This window comes from Pyxicephalus adspersus, chromosome 1 (assembly GCF_032062135.1).
Source record: "Pyxicephalus adspersus chromosome 1, UCB_Pads_2.0, whole genome shotgun sequence".
Taxonomy (NCBI): Eukaryota; Metazoa; Chordata; class Amphibia; order Anura; family Pyxicephalidae; genus Pyxicephalus; species Pyxicephalus adspersus.
In genome coordinates this window covers 65,545,098-65,547,028 of record NC_092858.1, presented here as the reverse complement: position 1 = coordinate 65,547,028, position 1,931 = coordinate 65,545,098, and the positions used below count along the sequence as shown (strand labels likewise).

Genomic DNA, 1,931 nt, shown 5'->3' with positions numbered 1-1,931 from the left:
AAAAAAAAAAAAAATTTCATATAAAACGGTGTACCGCTTTTGGTACAGAAATCCAGACATCAATGAAACGCCCAGGAGGTTAAGGAGTCTATTCATTTTATTTTTTCTTAGACCAGAACTTGTTCGTCCAGCAACTACTTTGTACCAACATAATCTTACAGGCATACTTGAAACTGCTGTGAGAGCAACCAATGCACAGTTTGACAATCCTGAGATACTAAAGCGTTTGGATGTCCGGCTTCTAGAGGTAATGTGTGTTATGTAGGTGGGAATAAATGTCCCTTAATATATTATTTTTTTTTCCTTTTAATGTTAGTACGTACACTGTATAATCTCTCTTCTTCATACCTGTGATATCAGCACACGGGCTTCAAAAGATCTATTCTCCCATCCCTCATGTTCTATGGAAGGGGTCCACAGGATGCTTTACATCATTTCTTTCTGGTGTAAAGAGTCAGCATGAGATCCTAATCTTTGAAAGATATTGTGACCAGTCCGAGACAAGGTATTTGAGGACAGGGGAAAAATGGGCAGATCTCTCTTCTGCTTTTAGTGCTTTGCGTCTTGCAGTTTTTGGTTTCATTTGTTTCCATTTTGCTCATTTCTAGTGATGATGCAATACATACTTTTAACACCTGTGTCAGGTGTGCTACAAAGTAACAATGTACTGTATCCCTGCAGCAAGCAGTCATGCCTTTTATTGTAAATGGAGCTCCCTGACACTTTTAGGATAGGACGCTGGCAATATAAAATGTCTTTAGTTCCACTTAAAATCCAAGCTTAGTCTGGTGGGGCCACTCTTTTCGCTCTGTTTTAGTTGTTGCACTGCTTTTTCAAACCATGGTGGAGTAAGGTAAGTCTCTTTCTTAAGGTAGTGAGTCCTGCCTTAGTTTTGTTGCTTTCTGCCTTATATGTTTTGTTGAAGTCTTCTTGCCTACTGTTTTTTATGGAGTTACATTTGCATGAGCTGCTCAGAATGTTCTAGTTACAAAGATGGGCCACAGGTTTTTCAGCTAAGCAGTTCCTGTATAACTAAAGCTACGTACACACGTCAAATTTTTCTCGCCCGATAATTGGCTTCGGCCGGATATCGGGCGAGAATCTGGCGTGTGTACAGCCTGTGTCTTCATTGTCCGTGGATCCGTTCTGGCGGATCCACGAACGATGAATGACGAGCGATCCTAATGCAAGGGAAGAGGGAGAGCGCGAAGCAGGGTGCTGTTCCGTCGCTCTCCCCCTCCCTTCTCCATAGAGCAGAACGGTGCTGTATGTACAGCACTCGTTCATGCATCATGCAGGTCTTATCGTTGGAAAGGATCGTGAAAGATCCTTTCCAGTGACAAGACTTCCACGTGTGTAGGCGGCTTTAGATGACAACCCTTTGGATGTGCTTTGAATTTTTATTATTTAGATGACCACAGATGGGAAAAAGCAGTCTCCTTCCTTAATGGAAGTAGTTTATGGAAACTTCTGGTAAATCCAACTGTTTTCACTTCTGCACTCCTGCTCTTGCAGCAACCAAGCTTTCCAGACTTAAGTTTGGTTTCACTCAGAAGTCTTAAAGCTGTAAGTTTTTCTAGCACCCAGGACTATTTGGTCAATGATGATGACCCCCCCCCCCCCTATACATTCATTCCTTTTGTTTTAAAAATGTTAATCCGCATAAATACCTTTTGTGTTTTACATTGAAGTGCAGATTGTACTGGTTGTACGCTAGGTCCTAGGAAGGAGGTTTCTTCAAGTAAGAATGATCTCTGGTCTTTGTTCTTTTAATTACAGTATTTTTCCGACCATAAGACGCTCCGGACTATAAGACGCACCAGGTTTTCCGCACAAGGGAAAACAAGAAAAAAAAAATTGATTTGATTTCCCCTGAGATCCAGCGTGCGGCACTTGTGCCCGCCCATGAAGGCGGCGCCAATCGGCATTCA

General features: G+C 42.1%; 1 protein-coding gene across 1 annotated transcript in view; it reads left to right on the top strand.

Annotated features, from left to right (window-relative positions):
* Window positions 1-1,931, top strand: part of TUBGCP3 (tubulin gamma complex component 3) — a 54,330-nt gene that overhangs the window by 33,107 nt on the left and 19,292 nt on the right. Inside the window, exon 15 of the mRNA XM_072412121.1 lies at window positions 112-247. Within this exon, the coding sequence (XP_072268222.1) occupies window positions 112-247 (136 nt within the window). The remainder of the gene's footprint in view (window positions 1-111; window positions 248-1,931) is intronic.